This window comes from Glycine soja, chromosome 6 (assembly GCF_004193775.1).
Source record: "Glycine soja cultivar W05 chromosome 6, ASM419377v2, whole genome shotgun sequence".
Taxonomy (NCBI): domain Eukaryota; kingdom Viridiplantae; phylum Streptophyta; class Magnoliopsida; order Fabales; family Fabaceae; genus Glycine; species Glycine soja.
Window position 1 is genome coordinate 43,277,480 of NC_041007.1, and position 22,574 is coordinate 43,300,053.

At 27.6% G+C, this 22,574-nt stretch overlaps 1 protein-coding gene across 1 annotated transcript; it reads right to left on the minus strand.

Annotated features, from left to right (window-relative positions):
- Positions 1-2,773: 2,773 nt before the first annotated feature.
- LOC114414209 (TBC1 domain family member 15-like) lies at positions 2,774-12,874 on the minus strand. The gene is made up of 11 exons (XM_028378519.1): positions 12,587-12,874; positions 11,815-11,910; positions 11,304-11,407; positions 9,624-9,871; positions 8,297-8,419; positions 6,715-6,803; positions 6,393-6,498; positions 5,990-6,087; positions 5,082-5,336; positions 4,436-4,519; positions 2,774-2,987 (listed from the first exon to the last, which is right to left on the minus strand). The coding sequence occupies exons 1-11, from the start codon at positions 12,674-12,676 to the stop codon at positions 2,973-2,975; spliced, it is 1,308 nt and encodes a 435-aa protein (XP_028234320.1). The 5' UTR covers positions 12,677-12,874; the 3' UTR covers positions 2,774-2,972.
- Positions 12,875-22,574: the final 9,700 nt, after the last annotated feature.

Here is a 22,574-nt window from a genome sequence, read left to right on the forward strand (position 1 = left end):
TTATTTCATCATGCAGTATTTTAACGATCCTAGACCATTGGAACCAGAGAGATTAAAAGCATTGCGGATCCAGTGGGCACAATTTTATCTCCGAGTTAGAGATCAGGCCTAGGATTTAGGGACATTATCTTTAGCTTTAGTTTACTTTGGTTTAACATTTTTTACATTTTCTATGTAACATGAACATTGAATTCATTTGATGATTGTTCTTTATGATAAATCAATTATTTGATGTTTATTATCATTAAAACTGCATGAAAGTAGAATAAAATGTTTATTTATTGTGAATTGGGCCTAAAATTGCATTTGACAGGTACAATTTTGGATTTACTGTAAAAACAGAAAGTATATATAAAAAAAAATACTAGAAAACAACATAAGTTATTAATAAAAACCGATGTTAATATTATAAACAACATCGGTTATTTACAAAAACCGATGTCGATATGAACCTTAACATCGGTTGTAATAGAAAACCGATGTTAACGTTTGTATATTAACATCGGTTATTTGTATATAACCGATGTCATCGTTTGTATTTTAACATCGGTTATCTGTAGATAACCGATGTCAACTCTTGTACATTAACATCGGTTAATTATAAATAACCGATGTGAACATTTGAATATTAACATTGGTTATGTACACATAACCGATGTTATACACAAAGAACTACACCAAATAAGTGTATGCATCATCAACGTTGACATCGATTTTCTAGCAAAACCGATGTTAATGAAATATATTAACATCGGTTATCGTAGGAAACCGATGTAACATTGGTTTTTCTAAAAAACCGATGTTAATATAACATATTAACATCGGTTTTACTGGAAAACCGATGTCAACGTTCATCATGCGTACACTTTTTTTGCTATTGTTCATTGTGTTTAACATCGGGTATTTAGAGAATCGATGTTGCATATACATGTTAACATCGGTTCTCCAAAACCGATGTTAACATTGATACATTCAACATCGACACTTTCAACATCGGTTTTAGAACCGATGTAGAATGCTCTAAATAATCGATGTTGAAAGTGTATTTTCTAATAGTGAGCATTATATTTGCGTATAATGGATTAGATAATGGTAGATAGACACTAGTTCTTTGAACCATTAAAGATTGAGTTAATGCTTTGTTTTCTTGATTCTTTATGTAGAGAATGTTCGAACATCCTTCCTATGATATTTCTAAGTGAAAAAGTAAAGAACATTCAAGTTTAAATACTCTTTTTACTTAAAAAGATGTTTCACTATTATGTAGAAGAAGTGTTGCTCAAGTTGATTTTACTCGCATTTAATGCTCCAACGAATATTCCCTACTACCTTTAAGCTCTTTGTATTTGAATATTTCTTAGGTTTTAAAGCTCTCAAAACACTTAGTAAATCTTGAGAGAAAAATACATAATGCTTAACTTGTATATTCATCTTCTATAAGACGATAATCTTGTCAGTGTGCACCTAGCCTGTAATAAATCTGCTGATTTTTTTTAGAGCTAAAAGTGGTTTGATAGAAAATAGTACTTGGGTTGTAAAATCTTGGGAATAAGCTTTGTGTAAGAGTCAAAAGTGTCAATGATTAACATTTGTAACTTTATTGAAAGTTAGTGGAAATTGGTGGGTTGTTAAAAATTGGACGTAGTATTAGTGGTAAAGACGAACCCACATAACTTTGTGTTATTCCTTTCTTCCATCCATCTATTGTCTAACGTCGAGTTGTGATTTTTGCTTTTTTAACTAAGTTTTGTTTTTGTTGTAAAGATCTTCATTTGTGTGCATTAAAATTCTTAAACTTGCTACCTGACACAACACTATTTGGTAAAATGCTGTAAAAAAAATTTAAGATCACAATTCAACTTCCCTTCTTGTAATTTTTGCCTTTATAATGAAAGTGGACACACTTAAGTATAATGAGTAGTCTAGTTAAGGTTATATACCTAGTGTGGGAAGGATTGGTGGAGGAAAGTCGACCCTTAGAGAAAGGTAGAAGGGAAAAATCTGCAATTTAGACAAGATTACCTCAAATATTGTGTTGTGGTAAGTCATTACTCAAGTATATATGTCTTTTTAAGACTGGTATATCATTTTATAGAAAAATGTTGGATATCCCCCAAATGTTTTTAGGCACATGCCTCTTTTGCCCAAGTGTTATTAAAGTTTACAATGATTAAGGGATAGTCCACATTAGAAGTCTCCATGTAGCAGTGTTGAATTCCATCAATTGTTGCATTATAATATGACATGCATGATTTTTGTGGTCGTTAATATGTAATGGAGTGATTGCTATTAATCTTGGGATTGAGGAATATATGTATTCTTTGATAACATGTTTACAATTTATGCATTTGAGGAATATATGGTGACTCATCCAATTGATGTTCCTGTGAAATTTTTGAATATGTAGAGGATATGGGACACTTATTTTAGTACACCTCGTGGAACGAGAAATGCTTGTGACTATTGTAGTTTATTTAAAGGAGTTGTGTGTGAATTATTCTGTTAAAGGAAATGAATATATTTTAGTTTTTGTTTTTTACACTAGATTTTATTTTGTAATATTATTTAATTCAATTGAACATTTGGTAGAAGTAAAAAAATATCATTTTACTAAATGATATAATACAATTTTGATGGCAAGAAATGAAGTTTAAAGTTAATTTCATTCACACATATAACTATTTTTTTTACCTATGATTTATTTTCATTTCCCCCCTTTTTTCCATATAAAATACATCACAAAGTATGAACAACATTTGGTTAATTTAAATATATATATACCAAAATTAAGATTAATTTAATAGACAACAATTGTTTTTCATCTTATACACAATGGTTGAAACCCTTTTTCAACTTTCTATTAAAAATAATTTAGTTTTCTTTAAAAGATTCAATATTGTCTTCCAAACAAAGGGCACAACAACACCATTGTTGGTCAGTGGAAAAACAAATATTGCGAGTTATATTTGGTGCTAAGGATTCTTGGCCTGCAAAAATCACAAATTTCTTGCATATAAGTGTATAGCTAAACAAAATTATGTTAGAATAAGGAAATGGATCCAAACAAGAAGCAAGCATTGCCTAGCAACAAAAATAACATGTCACATATTTTCATTACAAAAATATCATATATTAATGATAAGAAAATCACAATTAGTATTATTTTAATGGTAACTCTTTTCCAACAAAACTTAAATGTTATAATATAGTCATTGTAGACCTAAAATAATATTTTGATGTTCTAATAATATATGTTTTTTCTAACATAATTGTATGATGATTGTATCATTTTACTAGCATAGATCCACCAATTTAATGCCTATTAGACAAAGACATGCAAAGATAATATGATTATCAATATATTTTTTGGATAGAATATGTTTTTGGTCCCTTTAAAATTTTTTTATGTCCATTTTAGTCCCTTTAATTTTCAAGTGTCTATTTTTCATCTTAAGCATTACCTAAATCATTTTCCACCCATTTATAAATCGCTATCTAAAATATTTTAAGGACTAAAAGTGGTGCATATCAATTTTGGAAAGACATGAGATTTTTTTTAGAGTGAAAGACGGGAGATAGACATTTGATAATTAGAGGGGCAAAAAATAGACAAAAAATTAGAGGGACCAAAAATATATTTTACACTATTTTTTTTATCGATGATATATGACATTATTTTATTTCTTATTCACATAAATATAATTGAAAAAAGGTTGATGCATAATATGTTGTTTGACTTTAGAAATAATTCTTCTATTCAAACACATATTTTCTTTTATATGTAATTAATCAAACAATTAGGATTTAAGAATAATACAAATAATAATTTAAGAAAGGAGCAATTGGGATACATAGAATTTGGATGCAACTTTAAGAGGAATGAAATGATAAAACATAAGTTATGTGTCCCAATCACTTTAAATTCATACAAATTGAACTTCAAATTATATATTTATGTTGATGACTTGAGAAAAATTATTAGGTAATAGCACTTTTTTTTATAATAAGAAATAAGAATAATATATTGATCTTTAGATCTTATTTTATAGGTTAAAATTGAAATATAAAAATGTATGATTTTTATAAGTGATTATGTAACCACAAACTAATTTTATCATTCACATATAATTGCATAATCATTATTATTAAATGGTTTATTCCTTTAGATATGGTGGAAGGCTAAAATTGATATATTTATTGCATATTGGATCTAGGAAGACATACATAATGAGAATGATTATTTTTTAAGATTGTAAGAATAAAAATTGTAGACCTAATATGCTATAAATATTTCAATTTTGGTATTGTATTATACCTAAAGGGGTAAATCATTATGATCAATTTTTTTTCTTAATTCAATTTATTTTTCTTCTTATCATATGAAAACATAAGGATATAAAAATAAGAGAAAGAGATAGAGAAATGGTTGTAATACCTTTTTCAAATATTTCTTGTGAAGTTTTAATGCAGCCACACAAGCTTTTTTGGCATCAAGATTTCCATTTACATCATTCAATATCTAAGGAGAATTAAATGAGGTGGTCAAATAGGGAAGGTATTAGATATGAAAATGGAAGCTAAATTTGTTAAGGAATATTTTAACTATTTAAACAAATTCTATATTAAAATAATTGTACTATCCTTAGTAATATGTAAACTATCATTCAAAGATAATAATTCCCCTTTGTTTTTCCTCATTTTATATCATTATAATTTTTCATTGTGTTAATTGTTTTTTGGTCCCTAAACTTTTTATAAAGTTCACTTTTAATCCCTATACAATTGTTTCAACATTTTTTGTTTCTATAATTGTCCTCGGTTAACAGTTTTAGTCCATGTTATCAAGTAATAGTGCTAATTGATGATGTGCCAACCATGTATTATATTTTTTTTGTAAATTGTATTTTTAATCCCTTATAATAGGAAAAATATAGGGACGGAAAATTAATGCTAAATTTTTTGTTTAGGGATTAAAAGTTTTTTTTTTGCAAGAAGTGTAAGGACCAAAAATCTAATTAACTCTTTTGATTCTATAATTCAAGTTCAACGTAAGCCTAAAAAGTCAGATGAAGAAAACAAACCTTGACAACATCATCCAAGCCTCGCGCTTGCTGGAGTAACATTGTGCTTTTGTCTTTAAGCACACTAGCAACAAGAAAAACAGATATGGGAAGGGGAGGATCTTCACCATTCTTTCCTCCATTTTTCATATTTTCTCTCTCGTACTTTCCATAGTGGCGCAATGACTTTAATCTTCCTTTAGATTCCTCTGATTTGTCATCAACATCCTCGTACATCCAAAACAAGTTGGGATCATATTCTAGAGCCCACATCATCTGTTTAATATTTTAAGTGATAAGTTATCATTTTTTAAACAAGCAAGTGATTAGTTATCATAATGAGCTCAAATTATTTTTTATTAGATATGTATCTTTAAAACATGTAAAGGAAGGACCAAATACATCCAAAAAATATGTAAGAGGCCAACCCAAAGAAACAAACAAAAAAATATGTATACATAATTGTATTGATAAATTGGAAAAGTTTAATTAATTTCTTTATAAAAAATTCAATATATATATATATATATATATATATATATATATATACACTTTCTCCCTATAGATTCATCTCTTATGTTCATAGAGAAAGATTGATATATATTAGTACACCTAGACAATACAACCATCCTAAGAAACATAGTTATGTTATACAACATAGAACTAGTTTCATCTACTATAAGTTAGCTATTACGCCATAGTAGTGGTTATCATAACATGTGAAGTGATACTTAATTTAAAACATTGGCCACTACAACCAATTTTAATTAAAAATAATGTGAATATGATAAGCATAACATGAGTTATATCATACTAAAGTATAGATATATTCATATTGAAGGCATACGTATTTTTAGTTGTAAGTAACTCAATATTTAGTGCTCAAGAAATGTGTTTCAATATATCAGTAGAAAAAAAATAAAGCAAACCTCCCAAAGGTACAATGAATCACAAAAAGAGAATTCTCGTCGAAATAGAACCATTATCATTCGAAAAGCAAACAGATAGTCGCCTCCACCAATATGTTCTGTGCTTCAACAATAAAAAAAATTCATTTGTTATTTTTTATTTCTTAAACATCAATTGAGATTGGTGGTAACAAAATATAAGCAAATTCAAAACTACTAGAGTGAAAATTTAACAATGGTGATAACTATAGATGCATTGTTAAAAAAGATAAATCATTGGGCGAAAAAAGTATAACCAAATATCAATGACTCCTAGTATTTTCTCTTTCATCATTTCATTAAAACAAACACATGAAAACTACATGATTAACAATAAAATTTTAAGCATTGTTTGGCCATAATATAAATAGACACAAGAAAATACCTATATGTTGATGAAGTTTTGGGTCTATTACTTGAGTGATTGTAGCCAAAGTACTTAATTGAGCCTCAACACCAACAGAGTTATCAGTGCATCTAAAATTTCCTCGCTTAAAAAATTAAACAATGTAAATAATAAGAAACAAAGGTAAAGTCGAATATAATAAAAATTGTATCTTAGTGTTTAATGTACCATAATGCTTAAATTGTACTTTCATATATGAAGGTCAATTTTTAAATTTGGGTTAATTCTCTTAATTGTTATATGTAATATAACGGGAAAAACATATTAACTTAGATTTGTAATAGCTAAGATAAGAGTTTACCAGTCTACGCATCAAACGCTCAAAGCACCAAAATGCATCAGCTTCATCATTAAGAAGTATTATCATAGGAGAGCATAGGTCACTCATTCCTACGAATGTTGTAATCAAGTAAAATTTACTTTAGCTGCCAATAATGGTTACATTTAGGACTTTGGTTTGAGAAAATATTAAATTTTGTTTTTATTTTCATTTTGTTTCTTATCTTCAAATACTTGTATAAGAAAAAAAAAATGTTGTTTGTACTATTTCTTATACAAATACTTGAAAACAACAAATAAAGTAATAATAAGGTGGTATTTTTTTTTGTAGTTATCTATGAAAATAAGAATAAAAATATTCTCTTAAACCAAATAAAGTTTGTTTCTTACAAGATTACAGATAAATTAAAAGTAAAATCTTAATGTAAATGATTAAAACCTTTATTTTGATTTTTTTTGCATTAGAACCACAATGCCTAATTTTTATTTTAGATTTAAATGTATTTTTGGTTTCCCTAAGTAATGCAGTTATGTGATTTTGATACAATGATTTTTGGTGGCATGATGCTGATAAAGGACATGACACTAATGAATTACATTGACATGAAGAAATGTTATTGATGTGACTTGACACAAACCTTAGTATGTAAATGACAAGACATAACCTTAACCTTAAAATCCAACACCACTTGACCTTTATGCTATTAAATTTCTCTAATATGTAAATGAAAGGAGTATATATAATTGTCAAAATTTCTATTTTTATAGAGTTTAATGACTATGCTATGTTAGTATAAAATAATTTTACACCATTATCTAATCACAAATTATTGTTGGTATAACTTTTAAGATAACTATTGTAAAAGTCAACAGAGTTACCATACATGGTGAAATATAATTGAATGATGATGTAAAATTGTTTCACATGTCAATGTGTAGCCTATTTTCTATAATTTATATATCTAACACTTTCAAGCAAAAATCATTACACTCAAATTGTGAATGATATACAAACACACTATATTGTGTGCTCAAATTTTATTTAAGAATAAATAATAGAAATGACAAGAGTTGTAAGTTTGCAAATCATTTGGTTAGAAGTTTTGGTATTTTTTGAAACAATATCCCTCCAAAAGCTTCAATTTTAATGACAAAAACTTCCAAGAAATAAGTCATAAGTTATCCAAACCTAGCTATTAATGGTTTTTTTGTCGTGTGTCTTAAAAAGACAACACTTATTTAAGGAGATTGATTTGAAAGAGCTCACCAACAGTCATAAAAGTATCTATATTTCTAATAACACAAAATGACTAAATAATTATTAGAAATATAGATACTTTTATGTCATTTCATAACATTGTACTTAAACCAAATATATGGAATTACTACCATACCTTATGTAATAGTAAATTGATGCTATATGAATATTATCTTACTTTAAGAAGTTGTGAGGGTTGATGTCATATAGAATTATTCCTTGTGTTAAGGTAAACAACAAGTTGTACAAAAATTAATCAGATGAATTTTATGTGTATTAATCAATGTCCAAATGAGGTCATGCAAAAGTATTTAAGATTCAAAAGTTCACTTATTTAAAGACTCACCTTGACCATAACCAACATCTGAATCTATTCGAGCATAAACACTGAGAATATCCCAAAGTTTTGATAAGTTATCTTTCTTTTCATAAAAAACCATTGTTCTATCGGTGCGGATCACATCAAGACCTAAAACACGTGTTTGTGTAAGAATTAGGATTATTTACAATGTAAATCACACAATAATATAATTTATCTTTCTACTTGAGAAAAGTTTTTAAAACAATGTCAACTCATGTTTTTCCATTAATTAAATTTAGTCAAGACAAACTAGCCTAAAATCAATTTGAATTTCTACAAAATTACATTTCACTAATAACTGGAATGATTATTATTGATATATGAGATAATTGAGAAGATCCTTTGACCTAAGATGAAGAGAAATAAAGGTCTATGTTTTTAAACATTCCATTAAACCACTAATTCGTTATTGGAGTAGATATCAATAACCATCTCATATAGGAAAAACCATTTTTTCTCAACAATGTCTTTGTCATTTGATCTAGTGGAGCTTTGTTAGATAGGAAAAAATATTGATAGCTCTTAGATAGAGTATTAAAACAACAAAAATCCAATAGAGATGAAGACTTAATTAAAAATTACATTAAAAAAATATAGATCAAGGACAATGTGTTTTGAATAAATGCAGTCATAGGTTGTTCAAATATTCCATTGACCATTTAATATCATAAAAACAAAGTAAAAGAAATAAGATATAGTCCATATAATATAGGAGACTTGAAAATAACACTTAACGGTTACCTAAAAGTGTGTGTGCGGACATGTTTGTGTTAGATACAAAATTGAATTAGGGGTAAAGGTTAATGATATTCAAAATTCTAAAAGAATATTGGGGTATACAGCTTAATTTCATAAGTGGTATTAAAAGAAATTCGTAAATAAAAGAAAAACTTAAATATATTTGAGGTTCATGATAAATGATAATTTTTTTTGGATCCTTAATAAAAATTTTCTTTGGATTATTTCCATGATATATCAAAACTTTTGTTTTGAGTCTCTGTCATCAATTAAGTAATAATGTGACTCCTTGCGATGATGTCGCATCATCACTTAACTAACGACAGATATCCCAAACAAAAGTTTTAATATATTTGAGATCCAATGAAATGAAAAACTTATAGAAAAGTCATTAGACACTTTTATAACCTCAAATAAATAATTTCAAATGCCCCCTTGTTATATAAAATTATCAGAAAAAGAATTACAAGAAAAGTTGCTACATAAAACTTATAGGTATGGCTAAAGATTAATAAACATTATTTAGTGTGAGAAATATATTATAGTGCATTGAGAACCAAAAATATTCACAAACCTATTTGATGGAGTGTTAACATCCATTGAATTATTCCCTTGTCTGTCACCTTCTCTAAGTTATTTGTAGCATTAGTGGTAACCTCTTGGGGTATAATTACTCCATTCTCTGGATTATTTTCTAACAAAACCAAGGGATCTTGAACTAGTCTACCATCTTCTGTAATTATAGGTGCTGTGATAAATCTACCACTTCCTATGAGAGGAAATAATTTACGACATTCTTCCTTCCAAGTAGCATATTGCTCCCTAACATTATAGTGATAAAAGATACAATTATTCATCTATTAAATTTAGATTTAAAACATAAAGTGTTAAATTATAAAATAATTGTATTGTCCATGTATGATGGAGGTGAGAGTAATTCTTTGTTTTTTTTTGCTTAAATATGTTTTTGATGCCTGATATATATCTGACTTTAGTGTTTGATCCCTAATAAATTTTCCTTCACATCAATTTCCTGATATTTAAATTTTTTTGTTTTAGATCTCTGTCGTTAGTTAAGTGATAACATGTCCGTTAAATATTTAATAATGTGATTTGTGGTGGCTTAAAAACCGCTAGTATTTGTTTCAAAATCAAATTAAAATTTTTCTGGCAGTTAAAAACTGCCAGAATCAATTAAAGTAAAATAAATAAATAAAATTCTCTTAATCATTTCATCAAACACCTCTCATTTGGATGAAAAGTAGGAGCAAAGAGGAAAAAGGAGTTGAAAATATAATCCCTTGGATCATAGATTCCAAGCCCAAAGTTAAATCCAGTAATTTCAATTCGGATGCGTTGGTGTAGATCGGGAGAGGCAAGGGAAGTAAGCAAGGATGATGAGTATAGTATGACTAATCAGATTGAAAGTGTATAGTGATGTTCCTGAATCCTGATTCTTTCATTTTTCATAGATTAGCGAGTTGCATTGATAGTTTGTTGACGAAGACGGTGGCATGCTATTGCAATCGATTCTACACCAACAAGCCTGAACTCGCCGCGCACAGGATCGAGTCCATTAGAACTGTGAGGAATCGCAATGTGCATTTGTGTGTCGGCATTAGTAAGCAGCAAAGGCAACGACAAGTCAAATTCACGCAGTGTCAGAGATCGGTGATCTTCGGCAATGTCGACGAAGGAGTTGAAGGGGAGTTTGGTGCAGCGGAGGTGGTGCTAACTCCCCTACTTCAAACAAGGCAACATGAAATTGTGAAGAGGCTTCCAATGGGTACTCCAACATTCGATGGTGGAAGAAAAAGAATAGGGAGGAAGAGAGAGAGGCAAATAAGAAGGTTGAAATAAGAGAGAAAAAACTTCATTTTTAATTTGATTTTAAAACAAATATTAGGTTTTTTTAGCTATCACAAATCGCGTTATCAAATATTCAACGAACATATAATCTCTTAACTAATGACAGGAATCTAAAATAAAAATTTTTAAATATTAGTGAGCAGATAGGAAGAAATTTTTTATTAGGAATCAAATACAAAAGTCGAATATATATATCAAGGATAAAAAATATAATTAAGTATTTTTTTCAGATATATTAAGCTTGTAGTTACATATATTATTATAACCATTTCATTTTTTATTATTAAGGGAAAACATGTGCCTTTAATATTGTAGTAATAGTTTAAGTATTTTATGTGATGCAAAGTATTGTAAGTAAAAGGATAATGAAACTAAGAATGCTTACCTACGACGTTGTCTTATCTCATCTCTTTCTTGAAATGTACTCTTGGGATCATAGCAACCAAGTAGAAATTCCCAAACTTCTCCTCTAATTGATGGATGGATTCCCTGATTTGAAAAATCTAATAAAGTGAGACAAATTATTCTCTAGATTCCCTATTGCATATACTAAGTTGTCTATAGCAAGCTACTTTTTAAACATTTGACTAAATCCCTTGTTTGAAGAGTCTCCTATAAGGATCTATATGCATTGAAATGTATGGTGTGATATTGGTAATAAAATGTCATGTTCTAAAGAAAACAAGAAAAGACCCCAAAATATTAGTTATTAAATTTTAACTTGCATGTAAGCATTAGTTTGTCCCTTCTTTTATTACAAAATAAATATTGCGGCAATTTTTACTCACATTATAAAGTTTTCTAACGCACTTGATTATCATGTAAGTGAACAAATAAAAAAAATCATATTCTTGAACATAATAAAGTAATATTTTAACTTTAATAAAAGGAATTACCCCACGATGAATTCGACTTAGAGTCTTGCCTATATCTAGATACCCTTCTGGAGAAAATGCAGCATTCCATTTTCTTGCACTTAATGTTTTGCCAGCCTGGATCATATAACAAAAAGTTTAACTTCGTCAAAGCATTTGGTGTCAATGTGAAAAATCTAAAAAAAAATAAAATGAATCCAAAAGTTCTTAATTGAATGCATATAATTATTATAATATAATACAAATCTAATTAGTATGTGATTTAATTTGGATATTGTCATGATCTATCATGCATGATCATCAAGAGTAATTTTATCATACTAATTTCATTCTCTTACAACTGATAAAATTATCTAATAGTGATTTTATCACTTGTTTCCAAATACACATAATAAGCCATAGCTAATCCAAAACATACCCTAAAAGCAACAATTAAAACCTTTCTTTTACTTTTAGAAAAACACCATCCTCACAACTATTATTCATCATACTGCTAAGGCCAATCTATTTTAAATATATTTATTCAAAAGTTTCCAATTTCAATAATTAGAAACCATAAGGTTAGTTACCTCTCATTTGTAAAATGACATCATACAATAAATTAACTTTTCAACTAAAAATCGTGGCTCAAAAGATTTTACTACTCTAGCAATCAACAATAGACCAAAAACAAAATAACTCAACATTCTTAAATGATTAACACATTCAGAAAATTGCATTTACACTATTAATTATAGTATAATTTTCCTTCAATAATGCACATACATACATATTTATGAAAGACAAAACATACCTTGATCCTAAATCGAGACTTGGGAACATCGGTGCACTCAGGGCGAGTTTCATAGAAAGAATCAGCGGGAGCCCCAGGATCTCTCCACATCCCAAAAAACCAAAAGTATTCTTGGTAAAAATATTCACAAATTTAAAGACAATGACTCTTATATAAATATCTTGCCTGCCCCAAGAGTTGGACCCCTTTGAAATGATCAAGCAAATCCAGGAAATAAAACTTTTGAGAAGAATTCAAAGGGGATCCAACCAAGGTTCAATAGGCAAGACCAGGCTCTAAAGCCAAATACAACAAATGGAAAACATTTTAAAAAAAATATATTTTTATTTTCATTTTCTATTTTTTAATATTTGTGGGGCTAACAATGGCAATTGTGTTTGAGGAAGGGAAGTTATAATACTCTGTCAAAAAGTATTCACAACCTCACAAACTCTAACATTGGCCGTTTAATTCGTAAATTTACACTAACAAACTTGTTTCTATTTTTCATTCTCTCTCTTCACTTGCTTTAACTTTTCATTTTTATTTTATTTTTTTATTTGTGTACTTTTGTATATGATGACTAATAATTTAGTCATGTCCAAATACATGTTTCATAAGAGAAAAAGGCTCATCCATTTACTTATTTAAGTATATTGGAGGAATCAACATACATCAAGAGTAACTCTTTTAAAATTACTTTTCATTTTCATCATTCATTTTCTTGTAATTTAACATATTATGATTATTGACATATTATAACCATTAGATTTCAAAGAGTTACTCTGGGTATAAGTTGATTTTTCTCTTGTTTTACATGTCAAAAGAATGAAAGTATAATAATAAACATGAATAAGTTTATATAATTGGTCTAATTTTTAGGGGTAGCATGGATTGAATGGCAAAATATAGAAAGAGACCAACCAAATAAAGCTAAATTGAAACTTTTATATAAAACTTTGGTTTTTTTATCGATATATGTTAAACTTATTTTCTTTTCTTTTAAGTTATAAAAATTTGAAAAAGAACATCTTAAAAATGAATAGTGATATTATCATATCATTGATAAATTCTTTATTTTTATAATTAATAAATATAGCATAACAAATAAAATTTATAACTTATGTGATTCATGGATCACAACACTAGTAGTCAAACACAAAGAAAATCTTTAAATAGATTCTCACATAAAATTGGTTAAGATAATTCTCTCTTCCAATGTAAAATTTGTGTTTTTATGAAAAAATACTGTTATATGCATTATAAAAATGCCAAATTACTAATTAAATTTGTTCTCTCTTTTTATTTATTTATTTTATTCAATTTGATCCATTTTTTAATAAAATGCCTTATTTAGTCCCTTATTTTTCAAAAATTACTAATTTGATCTCTCTAAATTCCCAGTATTGAAAGAATCTTGTTTGAACAAGTAATATTGACATCATATAGGGTTATTAGCTCTCAACAACTTTTTTTTACCAGAAAACTCAAATGTTATAATTTACTAATGGTGAGGCGAATCTATCTGATTTGAATGGTCAAAGATAAATCATTGCACTGATCAAAACCATATTAATGAAAAATACTCCTACAAAAAATCACATAAAAATTATTACCATTAAAAGAGGAAAAGTTTTATCGGTAATCAAATGAAAGCATATTTAAAAATCATAGGGGAGCGCATTTTTATGCATCTCAATAATTTTTCCCCTTTTAGTTCCTTAAGTAGTACCCTTAACGAACTAGCTACCATTTGTCATAAAATTAACGACTAGGAGTACATAAATTTGTTTCATTAAGATGAAAGCCACAAATTATAAGGTTATTCTCTCAAGATAATAAAATAATTGTAGAATATTACATATTTGAGAAGTTAAAATACAAGCAAATGAAAACAAATTGAAATTAGAATGTTTGGGAAATTGAAGTAATAGATTCCACCTCTATTGAGAAGAAATCTAACCTTATATTGTTCTTGCTTATGATATGAGCTTATGTTTCTTAGATAGATATCAAATATTTGTTTTCAGCCCACCTACAATAAGGCAACTGAACATGAAACAAAAATTGTGGCTAAATATTACTTATCCACTAATTTTCATGTTTAATTGCCTTATACACATTGGGCTAGTAACCAATATTTGAGAATAAAGAATAATATAAGACTTTTTCACTGCTCACTCAATAATTCATTAGAATGTAACTAAACCCCAAGAGGTTTATACAAAATATTAGAAGAGCATGTTTATTCTCTATGAACACAAGAACCTATTCTATGTGAACATTTGAAAACAGAGGCTCAATTTGTAATGGAACTTGTGTGGGCTTTCAAGTACCAAATTGGAGTGGATTCATCTACCATATGCATTCAATTCACGCATTTAAAGTAGTGTAAATGACTAGTATTAAAGAAAAAAAAGTAATGATCAAACATTCAAAGTTATTATTATTTATGATTTAATGATCTTTGACTTTTCCAAAAAAATATTTAATGATTTGAATTATTTTTTAAATCATTAATGAATTTACTTTAGTTCAAAGGATGATTAAATTGAGTCAGAGCAACTGATAGTAAGAATTAATGCATTTGATTTTGATAAATATATTAACAAAGTAAACTGAACTTAAAATAAACAATACAATATGAAAGAAAACACACACATTAATAGAAAAATGACTATGCACTAAAAGTGAAATAATTTAACACTATTAACTAATCACAATTTATTATGTATAGTAAGTTTGTTACTTATATAAAATTATCTTGAAGGTTATATCAAAAGTGATTTGTGATTAGATGAAAGTGTAAAATTATTTTACTAAGAAATACTAATAATCATTTAATGAAAAATAGTTAATATATCAAATACATATAAATATTTAATATTTACCTTCTTTAAATAATTACAAGCAATTAATGACATATTATACCCCAAAAAAGTAATGATATGCTTAAGTGTGTTTGAATTCAATTATTTTGTCAATAATCAATTTTAAAAATAAAAAATTATTATTATTATTGTTGGTGTGAAATATCTATTGATTTTGTCAATGACTAATTTTTGTCGAAGAACTTGATTGACCATTAGTCACCTTTACTAAAGTTTTCGTTTCTAAATAAAGGAAGTGTATTAGATTAAGATTTTAAAACACGTTGTAAGAATGTAATGACCTTTAAGATTTTTTAAAAGACTTTTATGATTAGGATTTTACATTTTAATGGATTTATAAAATATGAATTCTTAATATTTAAAAGGATATTATGAAATTTTAAAATTTTAAAGGACTACATGAATTTTTAAAAAATATTCAAAATTATTAATAAAGATCCATGATTTTTTTCACCTAACACTTTAAATAAAATCTATTATCCTATACAAGGAACTCTAAACTTGTTGCATAACAAATCAATTTCTCCTAGCATATTTACAAGTACAATGACTCATTCTCTTTCAATCATCAATCATGTTAATTGTATGAAAATTATATATTGTAATGACTACCAATAACAAGTATACTTGTAGTCATTCCTACAATAAGGATCCCACCAAATAAAAAATATGTCCAACAATTTTTTCAAATCTCATTTATATATTTATTTACTTATACATAAGTCAACTTCTCACGCTCATTAAAACTATATATTTCTCATGTTCATATATATTGACGTTTATTTATATGTATAAACATATAATCAAGATGTCTCAATTATAAATTCAAAGAATTGAATAAATCTCTCATATCAAATGTTTGAGGGCATGTTGTCCATTGATCAAAAGAGTAAAAAAAAATATAAATGTCTATCATTTTCAACAAAGAGACAAGAGATTATATATGATGGAAAATAAAAGTATGTCAAGTGGTAGGAAAAGAAAGAAAGGAAGAAAGAAAGTCTCATGAAATTTCAAGGGTTTGGGTGAGATTGTTTGATATGTATTTTCTACTAAAGTATCTCATGAAATACATTAAAATTCATCTGAAGAAAGAATCCATCGAAATTTATATAATTTTGAATACAAAAGATTTTTTTAAGTTGTAATGAATCTTAATTGAATACCAACGGGCTTTATTGAATTCCTTAAAAAATCCTAATAGTCTTGATTGAATACTACAAAACTTATTTCTATTATTTAAAAATCTTGATTGAATACCTAGAGATTTTTTCTACAAACAAAAATCTTTTAAAATCCTAATTGAATACGCCCCAAGTTTTTTTTTTCCATATCGATGATTGTTATGTGTGTGTCCATTAGCTAAAGAATGATATTAAGATAATTTGTTATATTTTATTAATTGATTAAAATAATTTGTTTTTATATTAAAATTACAAAAAAAAATATGAAGTTATTTTTAGTAGTTGGTTTTGTATTTAAATTAATCATGTATTAGGAATAAAACAAAAAAAAAAAAAGCTAACTTTTAAGTTATAATTTTCAAAATCTTATTCCAGAAAAAAGGTTTTTTTTTTCCTTTGTGGAAGATAATCTTATTTGAGAAAAAAATTATTTTTATTTTTATATTTTTTCTCCATTTCTCATACATTTGTCATAACCTTTAGACCTACATTTCAAGTCATATCATGTCCACATAATAACATTTTACAAAATTGTTTCAAATATAAGAAAAAAAAACATAGCACTCTAACTATATAAGAAAGTTAGTTAATCATATTTAAATACATCAATTTCAATTGAAAAGAATTTTTCTCAATTTATCCTTTATTGGAACTTAGTATCAAGGATAAGAAAGAGTAATTGAAACTAACACATTAATTAAATGAATGATATTTTAGAGATAGTAGCATTAAATAAGATAAAATTAGTTACAATTTTCTTATATTTGAAACCAAGAAAAATATATATTTTTATTACATTTGAGATGAGAGGGACTAATTTAATTAACATTTAATAAGATGTATTTTCAATATCCCTACAAGTTGTTAAAAAAGATCTAAGATCTCAACACATTATTATTAAAATTATTTATCATAATATGTTTTAAAATGCCGATTTTTAATATTAATTTTATGCATTTAAAAGTTACATTTTTTTATAAAAAAAATTATGTATTGTATAAAAATGCAAAGGTATACTAATTAATTTATGATTTATTAAAAATTTATCCCTTTTTATAGTTTAAAATTAGTTTTCAAAACTAATATTACTCCCCCAATTCCATGTCTTTTAGGTAAACTCCCTCAATTCCAAAACTTTGGGTGTTTAAAGTTTTTACACATAAATTAAGAAATATTTAATATATACAAATTTAAACTAAATTACCCTCACTTATTGTTTTACAATTTTCTATAATATTTAATATAAAAACAATGAAAATAAAATTAATAATACTTTTCAAGGAAAAATAGCATTAAAATGAGAATACATTTCCAATACTACAAAATAGGACATATAAGTTAACTAGCCAACACAGCCCAGCCAAAAAATTTATCACACATTTTTTAACATAATCTTAATTATTAATAAAATTATTTCATTTTAATGTTTTTTAGATATTAAAAATTTAAAATCACATCGTTGTCGCCATATAACAATCCTAAGACTAGAATTGTCACCCCGTATGATTTCGATCGTCTCCAACATACTCTAATAATGTTTGGTTGACATGACAGAAATAGAGAAAATAAAAACAAAATAGAGATATTTGAATTTGAGTAAAATATAGAAGGTGTGAGACTAGTGTAGAACTCATCTTATTTCTTCTTTATTTTTCTCAATTCTCCCTCTACCAAGTACAAGTTAAATGTTGGGCTCTTTCTATATTTGCTTACCTTTTTCCTAAGTATACTATCATTAATTTATTATTTATTTTATTATTATCAAATATTCATTTTATACCTATAACATTGATATGAAATCATTATTAATTTTGAAAATATGCTTTCTGAAACATTGTTTTGTATTTAACATTCCAGTTGTTTTGTTTTTAACATTCCAGAAAGTATTTTCCGGAACACATTTTTTAAACATTTCGGAAAGTACTTTCCGAAATACTATTTTGTTTTTTAGAAAGTATTTTTTAGAATGTTCAAAAATAAAACTGTGTTCCAAAAAGTATTTCGTATACAATTCTTTTTCTTGATATTCCAGAAAGTATTCTTCAAAACACAATTTTGTGTTCCAAAAAGTACTTTCCAAAATATTAAGAAAACATAAGAAAAAATTCAATTGGACCATTAAAAATCTCATATAAAGTAAAAATTGTACAATATTGAAGCAACTCAAGTAGAGAAAACACACAATTGATATCAACCTTCAATTTGGATGACTCTAAGAGGCATTCTACTGCATCAACTTGGAGTTTGGAGGATTAAAAAGGCCTAACGCTAGAGCAAGAGACCATGGGAGGGAGGAGTAAAGGACAACCAAGTAGGAGATCAAGGGGGATGAAGTGAGTGAAAGAAAAGAAGGAGTGTGATGAAAGAGATGAGAATGTGTTGTTACAATGAAAGACAGAGAGTGTGTTGTTGCACTAAAGAAGGGGGTGTGCCAAGAAGAGAAGAAGGTTTTAAAGGAAAATGTTATTTAAGTAAGGCTTAAATATGTTTTTGATTTCTAATATATACTCAAATTTTATGTTTGATCCCTAATAAATATTTCCTTTGCATTTGCTCCCTAAATTTTGAAAAGTTTTGTTTTAGATCCCTGATGTTAGTTAAGTGCTGACGTGTCTATTAAATATTTGATAACGTAATTTGTAGTGACTCAAAAACTACTCCTATTTGTTTCAAAATAAAAAATTGAGAGCCCTCTTTCGAGTCATCCACCAACCCTTCACCTACCTTCTTCTCCCTTTAACCTTCATCTTCCAAAACAAATCTCAATTTTATTTTTTTAAAAAAAGAAATAGATCTCAAACTTCATCAAGGAACAACCTCTTCATAGACTTGATTTGCCTGTACTCCAGTGGGATCGCGCCATGTTGCATGTTGTACCAAATCAATAGGAAGGACAATGCGGGAAACACCCTAAGATTTGTGGGCGCGTAGCCTCGAATTCTGTTAAACCCGAGGTTCAGTGCGGCGAGGTTGTTGTTGCCACTGTTGTTGCTGCCTCCCCCACGAGCTGAGAGTGTCCTTGAGATCTGCACCCCTGTGAAGGTGTTGTTGGCCAAGTCCACTTGTCGCGGTGACAAAAGAAAGAACCATGACTCCACGGTTCTAATGAGCATGTTCTCGCTGAGCTCCAACACTTCCAATAGAAGGTGGATTTGCAATTCTTTGTGAAGGGGATCAAGGTGGGCCGTCGCAATGCAACAACTTTGTTCTTCCTGGTGAGCTTCCTATCCGCCGTTGTTCTTCCTAGTGAGCTTCTTGTTGGGTAGGTTTAGCTTTGTCACCGTTTTGGTTTGGGAAGGTTCGAGGTCAGCCACAACTGAGTTCCTAACCATAGCACAACGACCATTTTCGCCCCATCGTTGTGACTTCCAACTGTGATCCCTAGGCCACCATTGCTAGTAAGCCTATGGATTTGGTTTTGACGTGTGATCTTCTCCATGCTCCTTTCTAGCAAGCCTATGGATTTGGTTTTGACGCGCGATCTTCTCCATGCTCCTTTCATTAACATATCTTTTCTCAAATTTGGGTTTTCTTTGTGTTATGTGCATGGTGCGTTTGGGATTGAGATAGGGTTTTGGTGAAGAGGTCTTAGAGGAAGAAGGGTGGGTTTCTGAAATCGTTCATGAAAGAGAAGAGAGCGGAAGAGACAAATGCAAAAAAGAAGGGTGAAATAGGAAAGAGAGAGAAATTCATTTTAAATTTGATTTTGAAACAAATACTAGTGTTTTTTGAGTCGCCACAAATGACGTTATCAAATATTTAACAAACACGTCATCACTTAACTGACGATAGGGATCTAAAACAAAACTTTTCAAATATCAGAGAACAGATGCAAAGAAAAACTTTATCATGGATCAAACACTAAATTCGAGTATATATCAGAGATAAAAAACATATTTAAACCTTTAAGTAATTTGATTTTAAAAAATATTTAATTATTCTACAGGTTCCCATATTTTTACCAAATTTTCAATTAGGTTCTTACACTTTTAGTTTTTAATGGGTCCTTGAACTTTTATATTTTTTCCAATTGGGTCTTTCCGTCTAATTGTTGTTATGGAAATTTAACCGCAAACAACTAATTAGAGGTGTAGATGGTGGAATAGTGCTTTTGAGTCAATTGTGAGAGATTTCTCTAGAGTTTCGGTCACTATAGGTCAATTCAACTAAGTATTCTTTCACAAGTCTCTCAAAATTGTTTGACTTTGTAAAAAGTTGAAACCCCATAAAAAACTCTTACAATTGACTCAGTTGTGCTTACAACACACTCTATAAGTACCACTCGACTGTATGCAACTCTGCGTCTCTAATTAGATGTCTGCAATTAATTTTCATAACGAAAATCATATGGGAGGACCAACTTAAAAAAATTCAAGGACCCAATTAATTTGGTCCCTAAAAATATCATATATTTGGTTTTAGTCTTTTAAAGATTTTTTTTAGTCCCCGTAAAACTTAATTTTTTTAATCCCCTGCTATTGAGTAGTAATAACATAATGATGTAAGAAGGATGTCGATAGTTCATTGACTTGTGACATCATCAAAGAATTTGACACAACAATCACATATAATTTTTTTATAAACATGTGGTTAAATTCCTCATCAACTAGCTTAATGTTATCAATTATTTTTGAACATATAAGAATTTAAAAATAATTTACCAAAATAAAATTTACACATTATTATCTTATTAGACTCTACAATGATACAACCTCACAGTTATATCATTATTTAATATTATTACTTGACAATAAAGATTAAATAAATAAATAAAATCTTTAAAAGGACCAAAATCAAAAACAATTTTTTAAAAAGACTAAAATAGAAAATCCTCTATTTTATCCGGACGAAAAACTTATTTAAGCTAATTATTATTTAAGCCTCCATCTTATCTTCATGAGCCCTTTGCCTTCTACATTCTTTAGAAGAAGAAAAAAAAAATGCCGAACTGTGTTTGGGAGTATCAAGCGAGCAACAACTGAGCGCCTCTTAGATTGTGATTTGAGAGATGCTATTAGTATCTCTTTTATTTTTATTTTTTTCTTAATTATCAATTTAATCCTTATATTATTTACTTTGCTTCTCAAATTTTATTATTATGCACAACATTAGATATAATATTATAAAAATATATTAATAACATTTATTGATATTTTGTAACACTTTTTTTAAATGATACTCAAAATTTTTAACAACATTTTTACTAAGTGTTAGAAAAAAAATATTATTAAAAATAAAATGCACGTAATAGTGCATAAAAGTATCCTTTTACAAATATTAGTTTCTGTAAAGATAAATTGGGGGGAGGGGGGAGTGTGAGGGTATTTTGAAAATATATGTGCAAGAAGAAATCACAAAATATTAATGCTCCCTCCTTCTCTTACTAACATTCAAATTTAAAATAATACTTATTCATTTTTATAAGACTTAATCTACAAAAAAAATTTTATTAATTATTTTTGAAAAAGAAATATCTTTCTTATTAAAAGAAAAAAGATAATATATTGATAAATCATTAAAAGAGAGAAATATTAATGATAATGATAATTTTAAAAAAATTATAAATTAAAAATAAATTTATTATTATTGACTAAATTAATCACTATTGATAAATTAGTTAATTGTGTCTCATATATAATAACGGAAAGTGTATTAAAAAAATAGACTAAGGTGTTACAAAATAATAATAAAACAAGAATTTAATTTAAAAATAATTTGATTTTTTTGTTAATTTGCAGCAAATTCAATTGCAAATTTTAGATTCACAGATAAATAACCTTCAAAATTGTTTGCAAATTCAAAATATGCACGTAAGTTTTTAGCAAAAATAAAATCTATAGCAAAATTTTTTTAAAATCTACTGTGAACTTTCTTGTGGAAAAATACGCAAGAAAGCTCACTGGAAATTTTATGTGTATTTAAAAATCCGCAAAA

What these genes read in the sequence shown, in the direction of transcription:
- LOC114414209 (XM_028378519.1), bottom strand. Translation starts at nt 12,676, where the DNA reads ATGTGGAGAGATCCTGGGGCTCCCGCTGATTCTTTCTATGAAACTCGC. An exon ending in GAGATAAGACAACGTCGTAG is followed by an intron (nt 9,872 to 11,303) that starts GTAAGCATTCTT and finishes CTATAATGTTAG; the next exon opens with GGAGCAATATGCTACTTGGA. An exon ending in ATTCATTGTACCTTTGGGAG is followed by an intron (nt 5,337 to 5,989) that starts GTTTGCTTTATT and finishes AATATTAAACAG; the next exon opens with ATGATGTGGGCTCTAGAATA.